A 25,600-nucleotide genomic window follows, 5' to 3' on the forward strand; every position below is an offset into this window, starting at 1 on the left:
TTCGAACTTTGCCGCGAGATATGACAGCGATATAAACCCCTCAGACTTCATTCAAAAATGTGGGTGTTTGATGGAGAGTTGCGGTTAGTGAGAGTTTGGAGACCGTTTGGAGGTTTATGAGAGTGAGGAAAGTCAGGAGAGAATGGAGCCAGCTAAGAAGAGGAGGATGTCCTCCCCTGTGTGGGAACATTTTGATCTTATTCCTCCCAACAAGGTATGTAAATTTCTACAGAAGATGTATTTTCATGATACTGATGGTGCAATACAATTTATGTTGAGCTGTCTTGACTTTTGTACAAGGTGAAGTGTTTGCTATGTGCCAGGGAGCTGGGATATGACAACAACAACACCTCATCCATGCTTAGGCACTACAGAGCTTTGCATGAGAATAAGGGGGACACCGATTGTGGAGCAAGACCAGGTGAGCCATCAAATGCAATGATAATATAGGATGCAGTAATGTTACTAAATGATATAACAATATTATACAACTGTTATAAGTTACGTGTGTGATATTTATATTTGTGCTTTATCTTTATTGTCTTTCCTCAGGAGAACAATCTCAAATAGATGAAGACCTGGTCAGCATGGTGATTGAGGACTCCCAGCTATTTAGCATTGTGGAGGACAAAGGATTCAAAAGATTTGTTAAATCATTAAATCCTAGCTATGTTCTCCCCACTAAAAAGGTCATAAAAGCAGTGAAAATTTAGTTTTTACAGAATAAAATGTGAACAGGCAGGATTGAGGCTCAAAGCCTCAGTGTGTAGCTGTCCATACCTCAACGTTACAAAAGCACAACTACTGTCCACACCCCAACCACACCTCACCTCACAGTAAATGATCATTTCCATTTCAAGCATTTCCAAATAATCATTTCCCATACTGCCACTATAAATATACACAGTATACTGCCATCACTACAATATACATGTTTTACACACTCCTTTTGTTGTTGACATTTACAGGCTGTGTGCAAAATGCCACACTCTTCAAATTCATGCCAGCTATTATTTTTACGTCCAGTAGGTGTCCTGCTAGAGCAAATGAAGCTTCATGAAGCTTCGCGTTGGGGTGAACCAATTGGATGAAAAGCTTCAGTGCTTCATGGGGCTTCATCTGCCCATCACTACGTGTGCCAGAGTTTGACACCTATGGTCTAGAGAAACCCACAGTTACTATCATTATCAGAATGATCTGAAATACAGGGAGTGCAGAATTATTAGGCAAATGAGTATTTTGTCCACATCATCCTCTTCATGCATGTTGTCTTACTCCAAGCTGTATAGGCTCGAAAGCCTACTACCAAATAAGCATATTGGGTGATGTGCATCTCTGTAATGAGAAGGGGTGTGGTCTAATGACATCAACACCCTATATCAGGTGTACATAATTATTAGGCAACTTCCTTTCCTTTGGCAAAATGGGTCAAAAGAAGGACTTGACAGGCTCAGAAAAGTCAAAAATAGTGAGATATCTTGCAGAGGGATGCAGCAGTCTCAAAATTGCAAAGCTTCTGAAGCGTGATCATCGAACAATCAAGCGTGTCATTCAAAATAGTCAACAGGGTCGCAAGAAGCATGTGGAAAAACCAAGGCGCAAAATAACTGCCCATGAACTGAGAAAAGTCAAGCGTGCAGCTGCCAAGATGCCACTTGCCACCAGTTTGGCCATATTTCAGAGCTGCAACATCACTGGAGTGCCCAAAAGCACAAGGTGTGCAATACTCAGAGACATGGCCAAGGTAAGAAAGGCTGAAAGACGACCACCACTGAACAAGACACACAAGCTGAAATGTCAAGACTGGGCCAAGAAATGTCTCAAGACTGGTTTTTCTAAGGTTTTATGGACTGATGAAATGAGAGTGAGTCTTGATGGGCCAGATGGATGGGCCTGTGGCTGGATTGGTAAAGGGCAGAGAGCTCCAGTCCGACTCAGACGCCAGCGAGGTGGAGGTGGAGTACTGGTTTGGGCTGGTATCATCAAAGATGAGCTTGTGGGGCCTTTTCGGGTTGAGGGTGGAGTCAAGCTCAACTCCCAGTCCTACTGCCAGTTTCTGGAAGACACCTTCTTCAAGCAGTGGTACAGGAAGAAGTCTGCATCCTTCAAGAAAAACATGATTTTCATGCAGGACAATGCTCCATCACACGCGTCCAAGTACTCCACAGCGTGGCTGGCAAGAAAGGGTATAAAAGAAGAAAAACTAATGACATGGCCACCTTGTTCACCTGATCTGAACCCCATTGAGAACCTGTGGTCCATCATCAAATGTGAGATTTACAAGGAGGGAAAACAGTACACCTCTCTGAACAGTGTCTGGGAGGCTGTGGTTGCTGCTGCACGCAATGTTGATGGTGAACAGATCAAAACACTGACAGAATCCATGGATGGCAGGCTTTTGAGTGTCCTTGCAAAGAAAGGTGGCTACATTGGTCGCTGATTTGTTTTTCTTTTGTTTTTGAATGTCAGAAATGTATATTTGTGAATGTGGAGATGTTATATTGGTTTCACTGGTAAAAATAAATAATTGAAATGGGTATATATTTGTTTTTTGTTAAGTTGCCTAATAATTATGCACAGTAATAGTCACCTGCACACACAGATATCCCCCTAAAATAGCTAAAACTAAAAACAAACTAAAAACTACTTCCAAAAACATTCAGCTTTGATATTAATGAGTTTTTTGGGTTCATTGAGAACATGGTTGTTGTTGTTCAATAATAAAATTATTCCTCAAAAATACAACTTGCCTAATAATTCTGCACTCCCTGTAGCTTGTATTTTGGCATTTTTAGCATTAGACTGGTTTTACAACAGCTTCACACACACACAGTATTTTAACAGTATTTAACAAACCAGCTTACAGGTGTTGTGCTTTAATTTAACAATCAACAAGACCCAATTCCACATTACTGTGAACAGCTACATTCACCTACACCAAATGCCAGATGTGTTATTTACTGAGATAGACATGTCAGAATCCTCACCATGGAGATCTGACAGGATGTATGATCATGAAGTGCCAGCAGATCATTCATGGGAATCTTCTCTAGACCTCCAACATAGGCCTGCTCCAAGTAATGGAAAAATCTCAGCACTATAAGAACAATGTGAGAGCAGCCTTTGTTTTGTGAAATGTTAGAAGCCCTGAATGCCATCCTCAGATAAAGCAAAGAGGCTTCTGGTTGCTTTTTACAAAAGTTACATTTACTCATGTAGAAAATTTAAAATATGTACAATATAGTGCAAATGTCTAGAGCTACCTAATTTCTTTATACACTGCTAAAATAAATAAATAAATAAAAGAAAGAAAGTCAAAGGAGCTTGCAAAGAAAAGCGTCTGGAGAAGTCCAGACGCTTTTCTTTGCAAGCTCCTTTGACTACGATGACCTGGATGACTGAGAACCTTCACAGACATAAATAAAAGAAACACATTTTATGTAGCATCAAGTCAGTTAAATTTCTGAAATATTTATCTGGTCAGTTAAGTAGGAGAGGGAGCTATTAAACAGTTTCAGCTGCTTTGGTTGCACTAGAGGGGCGACAATGAGACAACTCTCAAAACACTAACGGTTTTGCAGGTCGGGCCACTAACTTTTTTTTGCCCATCCTAGTCGCTTCTGACTGTTTTTCACTAGTTTTGTATTTGTCTAGGGTCAGTGTCACTATGACAGCTATCATAGGCTCCAGCCCCAAATAGAAATGCTGCACCTGTAAGAACCTCCCCCCAAAACATACAGCTCAAAAATATTAAAATGCACAGATGCATAATTTAACAATCTTCTTGTAGAGTGTGAGTGTGTGTGTGAGAGAGAGAGATAGAAAGTGTCTGTATGTGTTTTTGTCATGAAACGTACTTAAAAATTAGGGGGGGAAGCCGCAATACAGCACAACACAGGGCTGATATGGTACTATGAGGTCTTTAACTATGAGATCTCGTGGGAAAACCAAAATGCATCATTACAAACCATCTGGGAATTGTTAGTCTGCTTTATCGGGAGCAACAAAGGTACATACAGGAAGAAGGTGCTTTGTTCTGGACTATTTGAGAACACAGAGCCTATATGATCATTCACAGCTAGTTACCGCATACAGATCTTGGCACATCTATATTACCTTGCTGCATCCCAGAATGCAAAGCATACTGGCTCAAACTTGTAGTGTACACTTGGTAGTTGGTTTGACTCTACATTAATATTTAATGTATTGACAATAGTCATATTTTAAAATGACATTTTGATGGGATTAACAGAAATATCTGAAAAGCTTCTGGCTTTAAGGCCACAGATTCTGCCTTCTTATGCTTGTATTTAAGTGTAATTCACTCACTAATAAAAAGTAAACTAAATCTGGTTTAAAAATAATCTATAGGTAGCGTCAGCATGCAGAAGACCAGCACAGTTACTATCCTATTCACCTTGTTTCTGTATACAAATACAGCTTACATGAAGGTACTCCAAGTCTGGTTAAATACATATACTCCAACTTTGCAATTTGATTTACATAAAAATGCACATAGACACAGACAGTGTAAATCTAAAGATTTTATTTTGTATGACTTTATGTTCAGATAATTAGAAAATGACAACTCCTTTTCTTGTCACAGTCTCCTAGTCTATTAAACTAGAATATAAATCCCTAAAGCAAAAAGTAACTAAGTTTAAGGTGGCTAAACCTGCACTGGACTGGCTCTCAAAGCCGGGCTAAATGCAGGCACCACAGTCATTAGTGAGGTGAAACCTTGTTTCTGCCCTTCTCCGCCATCAGTCTGGAGTGCGTTTGATCACATTTGCCATAGTTGCTTAAGCTACCTTTCCAGGGTGTACCCCGCCTCTCAGTCTACGGTAGCTGGGATAGGCTTCAGAGGCCGACAGAGCAGCGAGCAGTGCAACCAGTTGTAGTCACAGCTCAGGTGAAGACCATCTGTGTTTGCTGGCAAACTTTTCAAACATACATTCTCAAACAATTATGCCAAATTTGGGACAGCCTCTCTGTGGCTGTCCAGCTTATTGTTCTTCACACGTATCGTATGTAGAGTTCCATACGACTGTTGATTTTGTTTTGTGTTCTGGAGACTTATTAGATTTTTGATCAATCTGCTACGCTCACTGTAGGAACATTTATTTGGAATATTCCATGTCAGCACTCCCTTCAATTTCATCTCAGCATTCCAATAAAGAGTTGTGAAATTCCTTTAGATGGAGGCCTGATCCCTAACCGAAACAAGTGTTAAACAGGCTGAGGCACGAGCAGTGAACGCACAGGCTGTAGCATCAGCTGCAGCAGCTAGCTTCAATAAAAACTACAGAACTACAAAGTACATGTGCTTGTGACAAAAATAAAACTACACAGAGAAATTTCTCTGCAGTTAGATGGACAGTTTCCCGTCTCATCTGAGGTAGTAAATAAGTAGAAATATCATTAAAGGCAAGTACAGAAATGACTCTCCAATATAGCACTCAAGCCCACGTGTATACGCAGGCCGTCAGAATGACTTCTGAATAATTCCCCTTCTTCAGTGCTAAAAACTGCTTCATGTTAAAACAATTTCTAATGATTGCTGCAAAAGTTACGTGACAATGTAGAGGTAGAAGGTTTGAATTATGTCTGCAACTACATAAAGAACAAATCTACCTTTAAAGTTTCAATATAATGGCACCAAAAGAGTCCAAACAACTAAAAGCAAACAGAAATAAAGCAGAAAGCCACAGTTCCAGGTCTGAGGTACACATCAAATTCAAACTTTTTGAGAATTGTCCTAAGTGCTTCAACCCAGTCACGAGATTAGACACTCTTAGAGAGGCACAACAGTAGCATTTTAAGACAATGTGAAGCCTGGCACAGTTCTAATTAGAGGGGTTTATGAATGAAGGTTGAGGAAAGAGTCATCTAAATGACTCCCTCTCTAAAGATCACATCAGTCACTTCACACCAGTTGAAGACTTAAAACCATTCCACCAGCCCTGACACATTGGGTGAATGTCAGGTAACTGGGTCTGTTACTGGAGGCTTCTTGTTTTCCTGTGACACCATCCACTCTTTAGCTGCTTCCCCGTGTATCAGCAGCAAAGGTGAGACCAGGACAAGAGGGATGAGGGTGCTTATAGTGCTAATTTTATCAGATTCAGAGTCCAGCACCACAGCCACTGAAGAACGGTGTTAATAGCAACAGTGAAATGGGTAGAAATGCTCCACGTGGATGTTCGTGCTCGGTTCTAACAGTGCTCACATCCAGTGGTCCAGTTCAGAAAAAAGAAAACACAGGTAACAGGGTGGAATGTGAAGCTTCCTTCTGCTTAAATCAGTTCCCAGCGGCCCCACGTCAGGTCACGAAGCCAGGGCGGCCACCGTCCAACCAATACTTTCTACCATTTCCAGCAATCCCTTGATTCACATGTGTACATTTAAAAGGTTTCTCGTCATGCTGTGGTCATTGCAGCAGCAGCCGCCAATGAGAAAAATAATATTAAGCTGACTTGAAAAAACACACCCAAACCTAGAAAACATGGGATCCAGTGGTTTGTTTAAATATTCCCCATAAATATGAAAGTAACAGATTTTTCTCTGTAATACTGCATCCTGTTCATACTGGCCGTTAAATGACACCCCAGTAATGTATTTCAGCCTCCTAAATGTCCATATTTTGTTTCTCCCTGCTAGTCTGTCCAGAGTGGAGGCCACTTTTCAGCCCCTCTGGGACAGGCTCCAGCAACCTGGACTCCGAGATGGTTTAAGAAACTGAATAGCTGGAGAGCAAACTGTGATTCACCCAGTTGCTCTTTACAGGTAATCCATTGCTGCAACTCAAAAACAGAAATATTTGGAACAAAACAGGTAGTACTGCACAATGAGTTCATTTTGCTCTAAGGAAACTTTGTCTTATCAGTTCCTATTGTGTCAAATATTCCGGTTCAGAGTCAGAACATTTCGAAACCTGTTTCCCCATCGGTAACAGTGGAGCAGCCCCCCCCATGTGTTTTGGCATGTCTTCGGTGAAAATAAAAAATAAAAGATTTATGACTAAATGTCCCTAAGCTTCTAAAAAGGGACTGTGTTAATGGTCACAAAGCTCATTGTATTTCATTTGTGCTTCATTTCCAGTAAGATGGATGAGATGTTTGATCTGACAGACATTTGTACAGGGTTGCTGAAACTTGAAGCAGACAAAATACGCTTCATTTTGAAAGACAATAACATGTGGATACATCGTATGGATGATGCACGGCATTGACAGGAAGCTGATCCAAATGTCAAACAAACAGGTGCTCTGAGGCTTAGTCTTTTCGGTAGTGCTCGCTCTCTGTAATGCGCCAATGTTTTCACATCCACCTGAGTAAGGAAGGTGTCCGTTTCTCACAGATGACAGGCTCAGTGAGAGCAATGAGCAGCACCCATATGAAGTGCATCTACTGTTTCTAGATGGAGAAGTACAAGTATATTTTGGTTGCAGTTAAAACATCTACACCTTCTTAAACATTCAAGCTTACTTTAAATAATGAGGTAATACTGCTGAGGTGATTTGTTGCGTTCAACAATATCTAAAACAAGACATCTGTTTTACAGTAAAGACGCCGTTCCTTAATTTGACTATTTTCATGAACAAAGACATCGAGCACTGCGCGGGGACAGCTGCTTACTGCTGAAAGGCCTGGTAGTAATGAGGTAGGGAAGTGGATGTGCTCATAGCAGGACTGCTGTATGCCTGAGGTAGTTGGGTGTGGTTGTGGGGCCCAGGGCCCTGTGGTGCATTAGCCTGCGGAGACTGGAAGAAGGTGAACGGCCCTGGAGCCTGGGAGGACAGCCCGGTGGAAGAGGATGGAGAGCACGCGGTGGTGGTGGTGGTAGTTGGATAGCTCATCACTAAGCTTCCCATCCCCATGTGAGGGCTGTACGGTGGCAGGCTGAAAGGTAAGAAGCTCAGCAGGGGTCCCAGGTCCATGTTAGTGGTGCAGGACAACTCAGCTGAGGGCACAGCAGGGCTCCTGGACATCAAGTGTGGGTCACCACCAGCACTCACCCCTTCAGCCAGAACGTCCCTCTGAGGGGAAGCAGAAGTAGAGGTAGAGGAGTTTACTGCACTCAGGTGAGGCGCGGGGGCACTCTGCAGGTCCAGCAGGAAGCTGTCCACGTCGCCACGAGGATATGAGGTAGAGCCGTGGTGCTGGTACCGTGGCATGTTGCTGTAATGCTGCTGCTGCGGAGATGCCGATGGTGCCAGGTGATGATGGTGGGGTTGGGAAGACTGAGCGGGCATGTGGCGAGCCACACCCATGCTCGAGGACAAGGAGCCTTGAATAAGGCCATGAGGTTGGCCCATGCCAGGGACAGGACTGGCCATGTGGTACGAGGAGTACATTTCCCTGGAAAAAGACTCGATGGGCTCCTTGGAGACAGAGGCCATCTCAGTGGTGACTGGGCTGGGCTCCTCTTTTACTGGGCACATAGTGGAGGGGCTCGGTGTAGCCACAGGAGTGCTGGAACTGCAGGGTGGCATCAACCCCGTCTCCTGGGCATGGCTCTTCTTCAAATGGCGAGTCAGGTGGTCTCTGCGGCCAAAGCGTTGGGCACAGCGCGGACACAGGAAGTCACGGCGTCCTGTGTGCACCACCGCATGACGGCGCACATCCTTACGTGTGTAAAAACGGCGGTCGCATCTCTCACAGGAGTACTTCCTCTCTCTTACTGGCACCACAACATTAATGCTTCCCTCTGACGGTGGAGGCCTGTCAATATGGCCACCCAGGTGCTCCAGCAGGGAAGGAGCGACATCTGAGCAGGGCAGGGCTGCTGCAGCACTGTGAGCTGCCACGAGGTGGCGTCTGTAACCTAGCTGGGTGTTGTACTGCTTCCCACAGTCCTGGCAGTGAAAAAGCTGCCGAACGGCAGGATGGCTCTCCTGTGGCTGGCTCTTTAGATGGTCTTGCTGGTGGAACATGGTCTAATACAATGGTGGGTTTCGGCTTTGCTGCTCAGGGACTCTGGCCACGAGCCTGCGCTGATAAACACAAAACTCATGAGGAGACGGTACTATCAGCCCACGGAGTTCGGATCGTTTGTTAAAGTGCACGATAAATGCTAAGTGCTGTCTGACGGTCTCTTGCAGCAATGACTAGAGGTCTGTCCTGCCTTACTGGGGCAAGCCTGTGTCCAGCACTTGGTTTCTGTGACAGCAGCTGCCATAGCAACCCCAAAAGGGCTGTTGTGATGAGGAGCTTTGGAAGCTGAGACTGGGTCTGTGTGTTTCCTGAGAAATGTTCTTGTGTTGGCCTGCAGTCTAATTTAGCATTCAGTAGCTGAATGACAGGAAGCCCGGCATCTTCACAGACCTGCAAAACAGAAAAGTGCAGGAAAATGCGTCAGTGTGTTCACATGAAACCTCTGGGCTTAGATGGCGTGCTGCAGACGTCACATGACAACTACAACAACAACAATAATAGTAATAGTACCACTATATCACCAAAAGATGGTTCTCTCAGAGCTCAAACACTTAAAGCTACAACTGTTAAGTTATTAGACTACTGTTCTCGTTTGTACACACGCATGCACAGAGTTATCAAAGCAATTAAAACTGTTTTCTGTTTAGCTGATACATGCCTACTCGTGTATGCAGTGAGGTAATCATATACATGACATTGGCATTTGTCTTTCTTTACTGTGCCAGAATTTTAATAGTTTCAGAACACAAAAACAGGTAAATTATTTGTGCCAAAGGAGAAACAGTTTAGACATGAGCTGCCAGTAGAAGAAGGTTTGAGGGTTCACCTTTATTAGAGAACACATAGTGATAGCGCATAGACTAGACACAAACGCAGTGAGCGAGCAGAGGGAGACACCCAGCAAGGAGGCTCTAGTCAGCCGGAACAAGCACTGCTGCATCTAGCCATGCAGACATTTCTGCATCTTTGCCATTCAAAGACACGTGTATATGGTTTATTTTATGTAATATTAAATACTGAACTGTAAATTTTCAAGAAGAAATTTTTTTATTCAGGGGTTTCATAAAAGCCTTATTTTTAATATATTTATTACTACTTGGGAGAATGCACGAGGTTTAAGTCAATGTCAAAGAAAACTAAATAAACATGCAATCTAAACAAAATGCATCTTTACTCTGTCTTTTTGGAAGGCCTTTTTGACTTTTGTTTATTTCTGTGTGTTTAAGTGTACAAGTGAATGAGTGAGTTTGTGTCTGTAAGCCCTTAAAGGAGAATGTGGTAGCTCCAATGAAGAGAAGCAAGCATATCAGCATTCTGAAGTTTGCCCTGTGCTTTGATGCAATGTTTCTGTGCTGTTGAAAACAAGACGTTATGATAGAGTAGACATTAATATTTACTGTCCAACCTAAAATCACTCAGGTCAGTGTGTATATGAACACAATTTAACTGAGATAGTATTTTATATTATTTCATTTTCAATCTGGAAAAAAAAAAAAAAAAGACATGAAAACCTTGAAATAAATTACACGCCGTGCCCCATTTTTTGCCCGTTTGCTTCCACAATAAGACGGCTGACATCAGCCTTCAGCAAACATGTATCAGACCACATTAAGAGTTTATCTGCATATCTTAATGCATCTTCTGGATGCTCACTGCAGATTTTTCTCTGTGTAAAACAAAGAGCGGTGGATGGAACAGCTACAAAGTTTGCTTGTCTTCATGTCGGAGTTTGTTGATCAGGTGCTTTGATGAAGAACTTGGTTAGTTTCTGCCAGCAAAGGTTTTAATGGTGATTACGGGAACAGCGCTAGTGTTTTGAACACGAGAAACACATTTTCTTTCACTCAAGCTGAGTTCACAAAGTATCAAAGCAAAGAATTTGTGTCTAAATTTTTTTTATAATTAAATTATTCGAAATACCCGATGAATCACTGCGGCCCTAGTTGCATGCCCACGTGAGGTTTTCAGACAAATTCACGTCGTGGTAGTCTACCATGACCACTGTGACCTGGATGACTAAGAACCTACACTGACATCTTAGGGATATTTCATTACAATGTTTTTGTTTTCGTTCAAGTTTTCTCTTTCATCCCTCCCTCCTTTTCCATGGTTTTCTTACTTCTTTCACTGCACCGATCACCTGTTTTCCTACACAGTCACAAACCACCCCCCTGATTTTTACACATCGGCATGGCACAATCACACACACACGCACTCAGTGTCAGCACATCCACTATAGCCTCACAGACAAGTACGTACATGCTCCATCCATCTATTCTCTTCCACTTATCCTTGCCAGGGTCGCAGGGGGGCTGAAGCCTATTCCAGCTGTCCTAGAGAGGAAGGGTACTCCCTGGACAGGTCGCCAGGCATCCGTAGGGTTAACAGATAGAGACACACAACCACTCACACTCACACCTATGGGCAATTTAGAGCTTCCAGTTAACCTATCCCCACTAACTGCATGTCTTTGGACTGTGAGAGGAAGCCGGAGCGCCCGGAAAGAACCCATGCAAACATGGGAAGAACATGCAAACTCCACACAGAAAGACCCTGGCTTGATGGTGGAATTGAACTCACTGTTGCCTCACACCTCTTGGTGTAACAGTGCAAACCACAGTGCCACTGTGCTACCCTTACTCATTTCCATTAGTATTATTATACTCACAGTACATTCATAATGTAACAATGTAATATATCACTTGTTCTTGGGGGCGACCTCAACTTGGGACTAATTGAAGAAATGGACAGGAGCAAATTCTGTGTCGATAAATTTTTATAATTGATGTTAGGGCTGCACGATTAATCGTTAGAAAATCGCGATCTCGATTCATACAACGATAAAAAAAATTTTTTTTAAAAAAGACGACGACGACTGTACCGCATTTTGATCCGGGACGTACTCTGCATGAAAACAAGCGCTCACTCTTCCTGCTCAACAAATGACAAGGGCGGAGCCTTATACCACGTGATACAGAAGCTGTGCCGTGTGATGCTAAAATTAGCAGGGAAAAAAACAACGGAGAGCACGTCAGGGATGACGAGAAAGTGACAGGAGAAAATCCGTCCCGGTCAACCACCCAAACATCAATATCGGTAACCTTATACAGCGCTTCCCTTAAAGCTGGGCGATATGAGATTTTTTCATATCATGATATGTTTTTTTCATTTCAGGCAATAACGATATCTATCACGATATAAGCCAAATAACTATATTTGTAAGATTTAAATGTGCCGTTGCTCACAAGTAAAATGTGAAATAATCAGCAGCTTGTTTTTATTTAAATATTTATTTCCCATAATAAGTTCAACAGGGTAGATGTACTTAAGGAACATGAGACTTTTTCAGATAAATAAAGGCAAATATTGCAAACTACACAAAAGGCAGCCGCTAAAGCGTTTAAGTTTCAAAATAGAACAAACGAAACAGACTACTAAATTGTCAATTCCACTTAGAAACAAAATATTAATTCTAAAAATAAATCTTAGTTTGTTTTACAGAAGAACAGACAAAACTAACTTTTGTCAGTATCAAATAAACTGAGAACTAAAAGGAAATTCTCAATCTCTCCTTGTTGTATAGCTTAGCTTTTCAAACAGTTTTAACAGTTACTTTAGTCTGACAAAAGCCGAATGACGAATTAGCGCTTCCAGTCAGAGACTGAGGCTACGTCCACACGTACACGGGTGTTTTTGAAAACGGAGATTTTCCGTTTTCGTTTTAAAAAATAATCCCGTCCACACATAAAGGCAGAAATGAAGGAAAACGCTGCTATGAACATGCCAAAGCAGCAGGTGGCGCTAGATTCCTAACCGTGCAGAAATGTTGGCCAATCAGAAGTCTAGAAGCCTCGGTGGGAAAAAGTAAACAAAGCTGGGGCATAGAAGCAGACCCGAGTCGTATGTGTGGATGGACAGTAACTGTGTATATGTAAGCATTTAAACACTGCAGAGAGTAGAATTAACAGTATTGTAGAAATTCATTTCACCGAAACAATAACGTGGCGCACAGTGTGACGCATGCACCAGTTTATTGTATTTCCAGACTTGCTTTCGGCACATTTACAGTGCAGCTACTCTGTTTTTTGTCAGACTTGAAATAGCCGAAATACCTTCACACTACGGAGCTTCTATGGCTCTTCCGTTCGACAATCTCTCCGGCATTGGAACCATCATCTGTTTTCTCTTCGGTCACGCTCGGTTGATTTTTCTAGTCGGCACACTCATTTCCTCCATTACCCGCTGGCTGCTTCCCAAACAAACACACGTGCGGCTTGGCACTTGTGCTGTACGTAACAAGTCACGCGACGTGACGCTGCGGCTGTGATTGGTTCGGCTCTGCGCTACTTAGTTTGGATTGGCTGACCTTTTTTAAAAAAAAAATTTTATTTTAAGAGGACAAGAGCGGCGAAGTCTATCGCGATAGCTTAATTTCTCTATCGAGTAAAAGTTATATCGCGATACATATCGTTATCGTTCTATCGCCCAGCTCTAGCTTCCCTATACCCGTCGAACTCCCGCAGGCACAAAGAAATTACGGAGGCTATCACTTATCACCTGACCAAAGATATGGCTCCCATCAACACTGTGCAAAACGAGGGATTTAGGAAAATGATCAACACCCTAGACAAATGCTACACAGTGCCGTCCCGCAACTATTTTTCTATCCGGTTGTTCAGTGATGACGCGACGAATCCTACTTCCGGGTCTAAAGTAGTCTGCGTTTAATATGGCTTTTGTGTTGTTAACATGTTTAATGTTTTGTATTTTCTTCTATTTGATCTCAAAAAGCTCCTAAAACAGTCAGTGATCCCTGTTGACCTCCCTCGGCTTTTATTACCGCTAATCATTTATTTAAGCTCAGTTTTTAAAACCCTAGGATGTAACTACAGCCCAGCCCATGCAGCAGTATATGAATGACTAACCTCGTATTGTGGATGGATTATCTCAGTTGTTCTCCTGGCTGAAGTTTGGTCCTTTTACAGCATCCTGCCATGCGATTACATTTGTTTCTGACCACCGAGAACACTCACGTTAACTTTTATCGAGTGGAAAAAAGGTTAGCTTGTTCATATTATGCTAACATAGCTGTGTCGCTAGCGGTCACATAGCACATCATTATATACCAGCTAGCCCAACTTCAGTAACCCTACAAACGTCACTGCTGTTTAGTTTTCTGTCTTCATTTATGCTGGAAGTGATAGCAGAGCTGCACGTTTTAATTTGTTTCCAAAACCCCGCAGTCAGGACATGCTATATTGTATTTAGATAGAAGCTAGCGAGCTAACTCCCTGCTAACTTCTAACTCCGTTAAATGTCATAAATTCGGTTTTCATGGATGCCTGGATGTTAAACTCAATTGTTACACCTGGTAGAGCAGAACGCTGATCATTTTATTAAAGATGAAAGACTTTAGACAGTTTTTCAACTCTCAGTAATGCCATAGTGATCGTTTGATATATGGACCTGCAGCGGAGTTTAGACCCAGACACGGCTAGTGACGTCAGACTGAACAACCGGATAGTTGCACTACCTGCTCTATACACGCAGTGTCGAGCAACGGTGGAGACGGAATTTCAAGCAGTACAACATTTTGCGGCAACAACAAAACGTGAGACATTTGTTGTTTTTATGTTTATTTATTGTTTTTATGTTCAGTCTCAACTGTTACGAAGTTGATGTGCAGTTAATAAATGCAATAAATATTTATACTGGAAAAGAAAATCGTGAGAGAATCGTGATCTCAATTCTAAGCCAAAAAATCGTGATTCTCATTTTATGCAAAATCGTGCAGCCCTAATTGATGTCATCGATTATGCTGATGAATCGTTGCAGCCCAAGTGGAAAGTTAAAGTTTTTGTACCACAAAATGTTTATGCAAATTGGAGATGGTTGAGCAAACAGCCCAAATTTATTTGAGATGGAGTGACTCAATTAGGTGGTTAGGCACAGAGAAAGTGAGGCACAGAAAAATTAGATTAGATAAATAACATTTTTGTACAGAAAGGAAGCCAGCTAATGTGTCTCTCTATGAATCTCTGTGAATGTTGGATAGAAACCACTTAAGCATAGAAAAAAGTGCTTATATAAATGAGTGTATGAGACATGTTGTATAAAGCACTTTGAGTGCTCAGGTAGAGAAGAAATTGAGGTAGACTCCAATTACCAAAAGGGACAGAGAGCACAAGGATGTCAAACATCTACTGTAGGGTTGCAAAATTCCCGGAATTTTCAAAGATGGAAACTTTCCATGGGAATTAACGGGAATTTATGGGAATAAAGTGGGAATTTTCAAAATTGAAGGATGGCTCTTCTTAGGGAACTTAAATATAATTCAGCAAAGTATATTTTAGCATAATATTGACAAAAACAAACAAATGCAATTCAAATACACTTGAATATCCATACCATTCCTTAATCACATGTACAGAGCACAAGCTTGCTGCATGGCTATTGAGACCACCTACTGGCACTGTGCATGCCTCCATCACATGTACACATGGACCACACTTTTGAGCCTGAAGGACAAAGAGTATTAAAGGCACACATTTGAGCCTGTGGACTTAACAAGTGAGGTAAGTTTTGATGATATTATGGGAAAATATATTCATTAAATGTTTAAATTGTGAATATCACATAAAATGTATTAATCTGGTAGATAGCAATCTGATAAGATGCTAAATAAAATGCTAGCATCTGTTAGATGCTAAATAAGCCATAGCTAGTATAACATAAAGAAGATGCTAGCTTCCTCATTTGGCTGTTTTGTTTTGAAGATCATTCCAGTTGTTTAGCTAGCCTTACTATTTATATCTGTTTATTATCATATTGCAATTGTATTATTACGATCTCTTGCATTGCATTAGCATTTTTACAAGCTCTTGTTTTATTTTACAGAAAAATGCCATGTGCGCCATCTGATGTGTGGAGACATTTTACACCAGCTAATGTACAAGGGAAATCTGTATATATGTGTAAGTATTGTGATAAGACGTACGTGAAGAATGCCACAAAAATGCAGCAGCACATTGCAAAGTGCAAAAAAATTCCTCAAGGCCCAACACATGCAGCAGCCAGGAGTTCCACTCAAGAGGAAAATGAATCTGTTTCAGCTGTATCAGAATCAGATACCCACTCATCAGCTCCTGGTCCCTCTGGCATCAGAGGATTCTTTGATTTTATGGATGACACTAGCCAGAAAAACGCAGATGAGTGTTTTGCTCGTGCAGTCTATGCAGCTGGCTCACCCCTGATGCTGACATCCAATGTGTACTGGAAGAGATTTTTGAATGTTCTCCGACCAGCATACATTCCCCCAACCAGACATGCATTGTCTACTCATCTACTGGATGAAGAGTTCAGTCGAGTTCAAGAAAAGGTGAAACAGACCATTAACCAAGCTGACTGTATTTCAGTCATCTCTGATGGATGGTCCAATATCAGGGGACAAGGAATTATTAACTACATAATCACCACTCCTCAGCCTGTGTTCTACAAGAGTGTAGACACAAAGGAAAACGGACACACAGGCCAATACATTGCAGATGAGCTAAAAGTGATCATCAATGACCTTGGACCAGATAAGGTTTTTGCACTGGTCACTGACAATGCAGCCAACATGAAGGTTGCCTGGGCACATGTGGAGGAGACCTACCCACATATAACTACTATTGGCTGTGCTGCCCATACACTAAACCTTCTCCTAAAAGACATAATGGCACTAAAAACAATGGACACTCTGAATAAGAGAGTGAAGCAAGTTCTGAAATATGTTAAAGGCAAACAAGTAACATCCGCTACATTTCTGTCAAAGCAAAAGGAAAAGAACAAGAGTACTACACTGAAGCTTCCCAGCATAACGCGATGGGGTGGTGTTGTTATCATGTTTGACAGCCTTCTGGAGGGAAAGGAGTCTCTGCAAGAGATGGCCATATCCCAGTCTGTAGGCATCGACAGTGACATCAAGAAGGTCATCTTGGATGATGTGTTCTGGGAAAGAGTATCTAGCAGTCGGAAAACCCTCAAACCTATTGCAGCAGCAATAGCGAAGATAGAGGGGGATGGTGCCATCTTGTCAGATGTCCAGTGCCTTTTTGCAAAACTCAAAGAAGAAATCCAGCCAATTCTGCCCACTCCCCTACTACTGAAAGGAGAGGAAACGGCTGTGGTCAAGTCATTGGAACAGCGGAGAGAGTTCTGCATGAAGCCAGTGCATGCAGCATACATGCTGGACCCCAAATATGACAAGGGCATACTTTCTGGGGAAGAGATCAACGGTGCCTATGCGGTCATTACAGCCATGTCTGACCACCTGGGTCTCGATAAAGGCAAAGTTCTAGGCAGTTTGGCAAAGTATCGAACAAAGCAAGGCCTTTGGAAAGGGGATGGAATATGGCAGTCATGCCAGCACATATCTGCAGCCACCTGGTGGAAGGGACTATGTGAATCTGAGGCCCTTGCACCTGTAGCCTCCATCCTCCTCCAAATCCCACCATCATCAGCCGCCTCCGAGCGCAACTGGTCACCGTTTGGGAACACCCACACAAAGGTTCGCAACAGGCTCACAAATGTGAGAGTGGAAAAGCTGGTCGGCATTCAGGCAAACCTACGGCTCTTTGAGCCTGACACAGAGCCATCCTCAACAAGGCTGGAAAGTGACACTGAAGAGGAAGACTCAGAGTTGGATGCTGAAGAAGTGGACATGTTGTTGGATGATGATGAGGTCCAGGAAGAGTCTATTGACTGAGCAAAAATGAGAAAAGAGGATTGCTTGAAGGAAGATTTGCATGTTTAATGGGACGTTTTGGAGGATAAGTGGCATTTTTCATTTAACCTTTTGAATGGGACTTTGTGGAGATTTTTGGACAGGGGGCAATTTTGAATGAGCGGGGTTAGGGGATGGTAATATTGAACTCAACATTTCTGTTTTTATTCATCCATGAAACAAGTTATTGAAACGTGTTCTATTCTACTGTACTTACAAATAAATCTGTTGAAATATCTGTTGAAAACATTTTGCATGGAGGTTTTCTTATGATTTCTGTTTATATTTATGCTTGGAAATAATATATTCCCAGTTAGTTCTCCTAAATTCCCATTAATTTCCATAATTCCCATTATTTCCATGGAAAGTTTCCAATATGGAATATTTCCAAAATTCCCAAGCTTAACTTAGCATGGAAATTTACCAGAAACTTTTCGGAAATTTACCGGAAATTTTACGCCCCTGTGCAACCCTACAAACATCTGTCAATTCGTAAGCTCAAAGTCTTGATTTTTTTTTCCACCTTGAAAATAATCAACAATTCTTTAATGAGGTCTTACAAAATTGTGCTTGTTCATGCCGTGAATGTTTCACAAGTGTTGCAAAGATTAGGCTTTAACCTCCTAAGACCCAAACTCTTTCATGGCATGCATTTTTAATTTTTCTTTGGCATTTGGGTTGATTGGGACCTGATGAATGTAAAAACAAAGAATTACCAGATTTTTTTTTTTTACCAAATTTTTGTTTAGGTTAGTTAACCTCCAAGGACCTGGCGTCCACATATGAGGACATTTGTTTTAAATTTTGATAGAACAGTGGCAGTATAATGTCCTTGTAAGTGGATATCAGGCCCTTCTAGAGAAAAATTAAGTATTTTGGTCTAGACAACCCAAAATGTGATGTCCACATATGTGGACGCCAGGTCCTTGGAGGTTAACTAACCTAATTTTTTAGATAAAAACAAGATGACAATGATGGCTGACTGCTATCCTTATTCAGTATCACCTGACTCTAATATAAGCAAGTTAACCAATCCTTTTTTGCCCTCAACTATATTTATTACTGACCATTTCCCTAAATAAATTCATGAATGGACGGGTGTTGTTTATTTTTAATATTCAACAATTAGTTGGATTTTAATCTTGATCACAATTTTGGCTTTCTACAATTAAATGGACATGATGGAGCGATACTAAAAATGAGTGTTCCAAATACAGAACACAAAGCAGAAGAAAATCAAGTACTCCCTCAGACAGCCCCTGATGACATGCCTGCTTGTGCCAATTAGAGCGGTCCCCTGCAACATGCAGCATGAAGATTCCTGGACTAGTCTGGACGAGTAACACTATGTACAAAGACAGATAAACAACCAAATTCACGCGTCTGACACAGCAGAAGCTGAAGAGATTGTCCCTCAATGTGGATCATTATCTGTTGTTTAGACATACTGTGGCCATACTGGGAAAGTGACACTAAGCAAGACCAAATGATATGCAAAGCATGCTATGGAGTTTTGTCTGCACTGCAAAACGACAACTAATTCAAAAACAACAACAACAACCCCCTGAAAACACACAATAAAGTGCAGTATGAATGCATGAAGACCAAGAAAAACAGTGCGACAAGATCAAAGTGAAAGGTGTGCTATCCTGATTGCATTTGGGTAAAATGCGCCCAGCTACCTCACTGTACACTGTACACTCCTTGTCGTGCATTAAGATCATCAGGTCAATTACTCCTGGCCCAACCTAAGTTTAGACTGAAGACCAGAGGCGATCGTGCCTTTGCTTCAGCTGCACCCAACCTTTGGAATAGCCTCCCTGCTTCTATTCGAGCCTTGGACTCTATCCAATCCTTTAAATGAAAGCATATCTATTTGACTTGGCTTTCCTGACCAGTTAATACCCTTTTAAATCTTTTAAATTTTAAACTTTTAAATCTTTTATTAAATTGTATTAAATTTATTATTTTATTATTCATTTTACTGCTGTTTTTGTCTTCTTAGCAGATTTTGTATTTATCTAACTCTTCTGGTCTGTTAGTGCCTCTATCCTGTCTGTGCTAGTGCCCGATTTGTACCCTGTTATTGACTCATGCTGACTCTCCATATTACTGTGAAGCACTTTGGTGTGCCTTCGGGTTTTTAAATGTTCTATATAAATAAAACTGTATTGTATTGTATTGTACTGTAAAATCTTTTCATTTATACTTTTTTTCTTCTATGAGATGCACTCAATTTGTTTAAATGAACAGGAATTGCTTTATTTTGATGCAAAGATTTCTGCAAAAATGAAAAATGTGAATGCAGTGTTTATGACATGGAAATAAAAACATTTTTGTCACCAAATTCAATGAGTAATTGTCAAAAATAACTGCAATCGAAGTACTGATAAAAATAGTTGTGATAATCGTTTTGGCCATAATCATGGAGCCCTACTACTCGCAATGTGTTGATGTAAAAGTGATTATGGCTGCTACTTGTGACTTATTAGGAAGCTCACAGATTATTCTTTTTATGTTATTCTCACATTCACATTTGTGAGCGTGTTTGGAAATGTGGCTATGGGGTCAAAGCCTGTGATCAGTCATCTCCATCAGCCTAAACCAGTGGCCACTGCGTGTGCGTTTACATGTTTGGGCCCGTTAGTAATAACCAAACGTTTGCTATATAACTTCTCTAGTTAGTACATGCAGTTTTACTGTCAAGTGCATCATTAAGTTCACTTCACACATACAAATTCACGAGCAGGCTTTGGTGCTGGGCTAACTGCTTTTACTCTGTGCAGAGAATAAGTCACGGTTTTTTGTTTCCATTTAAAGCATTTAAACCGTGATGTTAGACTAAATATTTTATTCCCATGTATAAAAATGTGTGTTCACTTTCAATAATGTTGTTGGTAAATATATTTTTAAAGCGTTAGAATTCACCAATGTTTATTTTCATAGCTCTCGCTCAGTTTCACTTGTTTAGCTGACACTGTGACTGGGAGAAAGTTGGTGCTTTTCCACGATGCTCGCTGAACACGAGGTCCCCGTTCTTCTAACTTGGACAGAGGCACTGAATGAAGCTGACACGAAAAGTAGCGCCGGGATATCGCAGTGCCATCTTGTGGGTCCTAAGTATTGAGCTGCAATCAAATTAATTTCTGCCTAATAACTTTCAGTTCCTGAACTCAACTACTAAGTACCTTCCTGGTGAAGGAGCCAAACTGATGAGTTGACGAGCGCCGGGAAACTGAGCCCACGCAGCTTTGTGGACTGACAAGAGTGGGGGGGGCGGGGGGCGGGTGGACAGGGTCATTACCACATCGGGCTAAATATGACCGCTAGCCTGCCTGCGTTTACAACATTCGGCAGTGGATGTGAAATCAGGTTTAGTACTTGTGTATTACCATGTTTATTGGGTCTATAATACACGTGCTTTATATCAGGGACATCCACAGACTGGTGTCAGTGCAACTAAGGATGAAGTCCCGATATTAACCGAGCCAACAAGCTGATTAAACAACAAAAGATGAACGCTTCACTAACTTGCGTCGGAGTTTGTCTCGCAGGAGCTAACTCACATACTTTGCCCAGCAGCGTTAAACTCCAGCTCGGCCGATCAGACGAGGGATCGGTGGTACTTACCGACAGAGCCTAGGTCCACCTCTCCGTCCAGCCTCCGCTCCGACTCCATGTCGACATTTTGCAACAAGTTTAAAGGTGTTTGTTGGACTTCGGGCCTTGACTGCTGGGCGCCGCGCTGGAAGCCAGGCATTCTGGGAGAGTGACGTCACACGGATTTAGAACTGTAGAAAACGGGCTGTGAACACACACACACGGAGATTCAGAATCGCGCTGCTTTTGATGTGACCACTGTTGACAATTTAAACGTAGAACTCACTGAGCAGTGTTCCTGAGTTTGTTACTTTTAAACTACGCATCATTGTTAGACCATAGTTGGCACAATCTTCAGTCCTAAAAATAGGAATCATTTAAATATTGCCCCAGCAAAATGCCCTGTTGGTGCCCATGTGGGGCTACTGTGAGCAGTTGCCCACAGTGGACAGTTCACTGGTCAGGGCTCTTGGACGCCAATTCGAAGTGTTCTACTGTTTTTGTAGTGTTTTTTGTTTTGTTTTTTATCTAGGTATGGTTTTACTGTATTGCCACTGGTTTTGGTATCATAGTCATGTTGAAAAATTAGCTGTTGCCACTCAGATGCTTTCCATGTAGTATTGCACGGTGCATGAAACTTTGACAATGCTTATATCTATTTATAATTCCATCAATTTTGACAAGATCTCCAACAACTTTTTAAATAGACTGACAATGATGTGGAGTTGTTGCTGCCAGTAACACAAAAGTACAAAGTTGCAAAAGCAAGTGAGAATTAAAGAATTTGAAGAAAAGCTATGTGGAGCATGTACGAACTGATATTAATCTTTAATAGGGTTGTCAAAGTTGAGATCAAACAAAACAACTGCCTCCGCCATCTTAGTTTAATTGGTCACATGACTGCATCGTATGACTAAAATTCATCATCGTTTTCGAAAGCCTCCGCGTTTTCGCAGTCCACACTGCGACGTGAAAACGCTGTTTTCAAATGTATGCACTTTGGAGAGCATTTTCAAAAAGCCCTGTTTGCCTTGACCAAAAACGCAGTCTCAGTGTGGAGGGAAGGCCAAAACGGAGAGAAAAAGATGCGCTTTCAAACAAAAATGTATTAATGTGGACATTACTAGAAACCAAATGTGCTAGCTACTTCAGTCACTTTAATGTACAATTTAGGTTCTTGTTCTCACTATAGCAAAATAGTGCTGACAGATCTAAACTTGAAGTAGCCCTTATACTTGTATGGAGGAGCAAATACTACTGTATGGAGAAGAGCCCTAACTATCACTTCATCACAGAGCGTGCCCGCTCTGACCGGCTCTAAAGGGTTAATATTGAACTGATCAATTGGGCTAAAAGAGGTATGTCAGCAAAGGTTTTGGTTGAAATTTAACATAGAATGAAATTAGATTTATCATGAACCTTGTGGCAGGGTGTGGTTGGTGGCTCAGCTGCAGGGGAGGAGTGGAGCAGTGGGCTCAGGGTGTGGTGTCAGGGGAGGCTGTCAAGGCAAGCCGAGGCCAGTATGTAAATGTGAATCCAAATGCAGACTCAGACAGGACAGCAGGGATTAGGTTAATGTGACTTTATTAACACAAGTGAAAACTGTACACAAAGGAATTATGCGTGGTGCATGAAACTTAAAAAGGGGTCTCTGAAACAGAGGGAAAGAGAGCTTAGAAGTGATACTGTGGTAAGGAGACAGGAGGAGATGTAACCGGAATGCCTAGGGGGGAGGCAATGTTGGCCGGGTGAGTGTCCAAAGGGATGAGAGTGAGCTGAGAGTACATCCTGATGATTCAGTGATCCAGGGACTGCAGTGGCAGGAGGGCAGGGAGGTGAGGAGTGGTGAGTCAATGAGCAGCAGTTAGAGTTTCTAAGGTTGACCAGCATCCAGGTGGACACAGAGGACTAGAGAGCACTGGTTTTAACTGGTCCAGAAACTCGAAAGGTGGGATGAAACCGAGGCGATGAAGGAAGCTTCAGCTTGACCGCTGAAGTGCTGATGGCTTTGTCCACTTCAAAAGGTCAGATGTAGCATGGCAATAGCTTGCAAGAAGTTGGATGTCCTTAGCTGCAAGCCATACCTTTTGTCCAGGAGTGTATGTGGGAGTCAGAGCAAGCTCGACCTTATGTTCCTGAAACAGTGGGGGTTGATACCCTAAGGAGGCTTTAAAGGGAGACATAGCTGTAGCAGAGGAGGTAATGAGTTATGTGCATATTCCACCCAAGGAAGATAAGGTGACCAAGCAGCAGAGGGTGGTTTTCAGTTCTTTATTAAGGCATTCTGTTTGACTGTTAGTTTGTGGGTGATAACCTGAGGTGAGGTAGGGTTTATCTCCAAGAGCGGAGCAGAAAGTTTTCCACACCTGTGATGTGAATTGAGGGCCTGAACACCTGTTCCATTATGATTCAGGCAGTCTCTGTGGTTGTGGCAAGCTTATCTAATGCTATGAAATGCGCAGCCTTGGAAAATCTGTCAATGACGGTGAGGATGGTAGTCTTTCCTCATGAGACAAGTAGCCCTGTGACAAAGTCTAATGCTATTTGCGACCAAGGCCAGTGAGGCGTAACCAAGGGCTGCAACAGACCCGTGCGGTGCTGAGTGGAGTTTTTATAGTATGCGCAGGTAGTGCAGGCTGCCACATAATCCCTGGCATCCTCGTCAACAGTGTCCCACCAGAAGTATCTCCTAATTAAGGAAGGGGTCCTACCTCTTCCTGGATGACATGAGAACATGGCTGTGTGGACCCAGTTCATTGCCACGGGGTGTGCAGCTGCTGCAACATTGTGCCAATTTGCTGGGGACCAGAATGTTGGCAAAGGACTGGCCCTAACCCAGTGTCTAAAGCAGGGCTAGGCAACCTTTCTGATGGCGAGTGTCATTTTATAATTTCCTCAGAGGTCAGTGTGCCATATGATTGCATTAGCAATAAATTTAATAACGCTCTATATTAACAGTTACACACTATATAGAACCACTTTCTAGAATTATATTTGTTCGCAGATGTTGGCAGCTATCAGCGAATAGTTATCAGCTATTTTGAAACAAAAAAAGACACTTTTTATCCATAACAAATAAACTAATTATTTTACATACTAATAATAATGTATAATAATAATAATAAACTAAGCCAATATGGCATGTTTGTTAATACAGAGACACACATGTTAATATGATCTCTGGTCTCCCACTCAGAGACACAGGTCTCCGAGTGTCCAGCATTCAGACAGCTACCTGAGGACACTCATGTGAGAGAAAATCGTGATCCGCCCACGATTATCCCCGAACGTACCTGTGGGTGGAGCCTTTTATACATTTGGAGCAGGAAGCTAGGAGTTGATCAGACGAGCTACAATAAAAACATTTGCAGATGCAAAATCACTGTTCCCGTTCCTCGGGTGAGAGCTGGGACCGGCCAGATTACTTAGGTTATGTGGCTGTATTGCAATAGTGGTTTGCAGATGTGTTCTCCTCCGAGCCCGGATGTGCAAAATCTCATAGAGTGGTATTTTAAAACGCAGCCTGGTGTAACAGTGTGTTCCCTGCCTTACAGGTTACCTGAGGATAAGAGTCAAATTATTCGGAGAGAATTGGCCAAAATGCTGAAAATGGGGGTAATAGAGGAGTCGGACACCGCATGGTGTAGCCCCATAGTTCTTGTAGTACAGAAAGATGGGTCTATATGAGTCCGTGTTGACTACTGCAAGGTGAATGAGGTGTCACAGTTTGATGCCTATCCCATGCCCCGGGTTGATGAGCTCCTGGACCAGTTTTACTAAACTGGATTTGACCAAGAACAACTGGCAGTTCCCCTTCTCTGCAGAGTCCAAGGATAAAGCAGCCTTCTCCACTCCATACGGTTTGTACCAGTTGTCCCAGCCATTTTCCAGCAACTCATGAACTGGGTGCTGCCTCCACATGGTGCATATGTGGCCACCTACTAAGATGACGGTGTCATTCTACCAGGACTGCAGTTGGTGGCTGCAGTCCTGGTGACCCTGAGGCAGGCAGGGCTCACGACCCACCAAAAAAAGTGCGGTTGGACGCAGGAAGGTACAGTATCTGGTGTACCTCTTGGGAGGAAGGCAGGCCCGCCCTTAGATGGCTAAAACAGCACCCATTGCATCCTGCCTACATCCCAAGACCAAAAAAGAGCTCTCTTCTCCTCCTTAGCCACCTTTTGACCCTCTGTTTGGATAATGCCCCTCCAGTGGAGGGTGTAGTGGGAGGAGCAGTGGTGTCAGGGGAGGCTGATCCACTCACCTGACCTCATCGTGTCTAACCCATTTGAGATGGATG

General features: G+C 42.3%; 2 protein-coding genes across 2 annotated transcripts in view; one reads left to right on the plus strand and one right to left on the minus strand.

Annotated features, from left to right (window-relative positions):
• asxl1 (ASXL transcriptional regulator 1) overlaps positions 1-25,600 on the plus strand; it is a 267,754-nt gene that overhangs the window by 214,094 nt on the left and 28,060 nt on the right. The window lies entirely within an intron of this gene.
• On the minus strand, positions 4,532-21,855 carry LOC309696919 (zinc finger protein PLAGL2-like). Its single transcript, XM_082518446.1, has 2 exons — positions 21,331-21,855; positions 4,532-9,326 (listed from the first exon to the last, which is right to left on the minus strand). Exon 2 carries the CDS (start codon positions 8,933-8,935, stop codon positions 7,634-7,636), a length of 1,302 nt encoding a protein of 433 aa, XP_082374572.1. The 5' UTR covers positions 8,936-9,326; positions 21,331-21,855; the 3' UTR covers positions 4,532-7,633.

Source organism: Aulonocara stuartgranti (genome assembly GCF_965226115.1).
Source record: "Aulonocara stuartgranti genome assembly, chromosome: 20".
Lineage (NCBI taxonomy): Eukaryota > Metazoa > Chordata > Actinopteri > Cichliformes > Cichlidae > Aulonocara > Aulonocara stuartgranti.

Excerpts from the sequence above, each read along its gene's own strand:
- LOC309696919 (XM_082518446.1), bottom strand. The coding sequence starts at position 8,935 with ATGTTCCACCAGCAAGACCATCTAAAGAGCCAGCCACAGGAGAGCCAT.